The sequence below is a fragment of the Ceratina calcarata genome, unplaced genomic scaffold (assembly GCF_001652005.2).
Source record: "Ceratina calcarata isolate Rehan_Ccalc_2016 unplaced genomic scaffold, ASM165200v1 scaffold5188, whole genome shotgun sequence".
Taxonomy (NCBI): domain Eukaryota; kingdom Metazoa; phylum Arthropoda; class Insecta; order Hymenoptera; family Apidae; genus Ceratina; species Ceratina calcarata.
In genome coordinates, this window is record NW_017176325.1 from 1 (window position 1) to 1,024 (window position 1,024).

At 30.4% G+C, this 1,024-nt stretch overlaps 1 protein-coding gene across 1 annotated transcript; it reads left to right on the forward strand.

The window, feature by feature from the left end:
- The first annotated feature begins 10 nt into the window (after positions 1 to 10).
- On the forward strand, positions 11 to 1,018 carry LOC108628408 (2-aminoethanethiol dioxygenase-like). The gene is made up of 2 exons (XM_018030315.2): positions 11 to 353; positions 494 to 1,018. Exons 1-2 carry the CDS (start codon positions 54 to 56, stop codon positions 890 to 892), a joined length of 699 nt encoding a protein of 232 aa, XP_017885804.1. The 5' UTR covers positions 11 to 53; the 3' UTR covers positions 893 to 1,018.
- Positions 1,019 to 1,024: the final 6 nt, after the last annotated feature.

Consider the following 1,024-nt stretch of genomic DNA (forward strand, 5'->3'; position numbering starts at 1 on the left):
TATATGATTTATAGGAGATAAATTCATAAAACTTATTGAAAAAGTGAATAAACATGACAGCAGCAATTAAAACATTGTGGAAGCAAGCGCTAAATACATTTGAAGAGCGAACTAGCTCAGGATTTAAGCTTTGCCAAAAAAAATTTGATAAATTACGAAATTTGATGAACAAGATTACAGCAGAAGATGTAAACTTAAACAAACAGATTCTAGACTTCATTCAAGTGCAACATGCTCCAATGTGGGTTATTGACATATTTCAAAATCAAGACTTTGCTATCTCAATATTCATATTGAAACATGGCTTCACAATGCCAATACATGATCATCCTGGAATGTATGGATTTTTGAAAGTATGTGATATACATAAACATACGTACATTTAAACATGCAATAATTAATTTTTTTATCGATTGTTATAAAATATTATGCTTTTTGCAAACTAAACATTTCTAGGTTTATACAGAATTTAATTATTTTATTTATAATATAGGTAATCAGTGGAGTGGTTCAAGTAAACAATTATACTTTAAAAGCCAATGAAGATCATACAATTAGATTGAACAAAGAAGAAATGGCATATAGACACAAACCAATAACTTTGCATAGTAATTCACCCGCTTGTACTCTGACGCCAAAAGAAAAGAATTTGCATGAAATTACATGTATCGAAGGTCCTGCTGCATTTTTGGATATACTTAGTCCCCCTTATGATGTAGATATTGATTCTGGGAAGGGTCCAAGACCATGTAGATTTTTCAAAACTGTTAGTAGTTCAAAAGCATGTACTGATACGTCGGACATAATTGAAGAAGTTAAGTTGGTGGTTATTGAAGGTCAACCAGATTTCTATTCTGGGAGTCTCAAATATACGGGACCACCCTTGATGTGACCTGAAATATCCAAAAATACTTTTTGTTCCATTTGTTAACAAAATTTTGTTGCATTTTATTGTATTAATTTAGAATTGCAATTGTACAATACATTTTTAAAGCTATCCATATTTTCATGTGTAATATATCTG

What these genes read in the sequence shown, in the direction of transcription:
- LOC108628408 (XM_018030315.2), top strand. Translation starts at nt 54, where the DNA reads ATGACAGCAGCAATTAAAACATTGTGGAAGCAAGCGCTAAATACATTT. An exon ending in GAATGTATGGATTTTTGAAA is followed by an intron (nt 354 to 493) that starts GTATGTGATATA and finishes TTTATAATATAG; the next exon opens with GTAATCAGTGGAGTGGTTCA.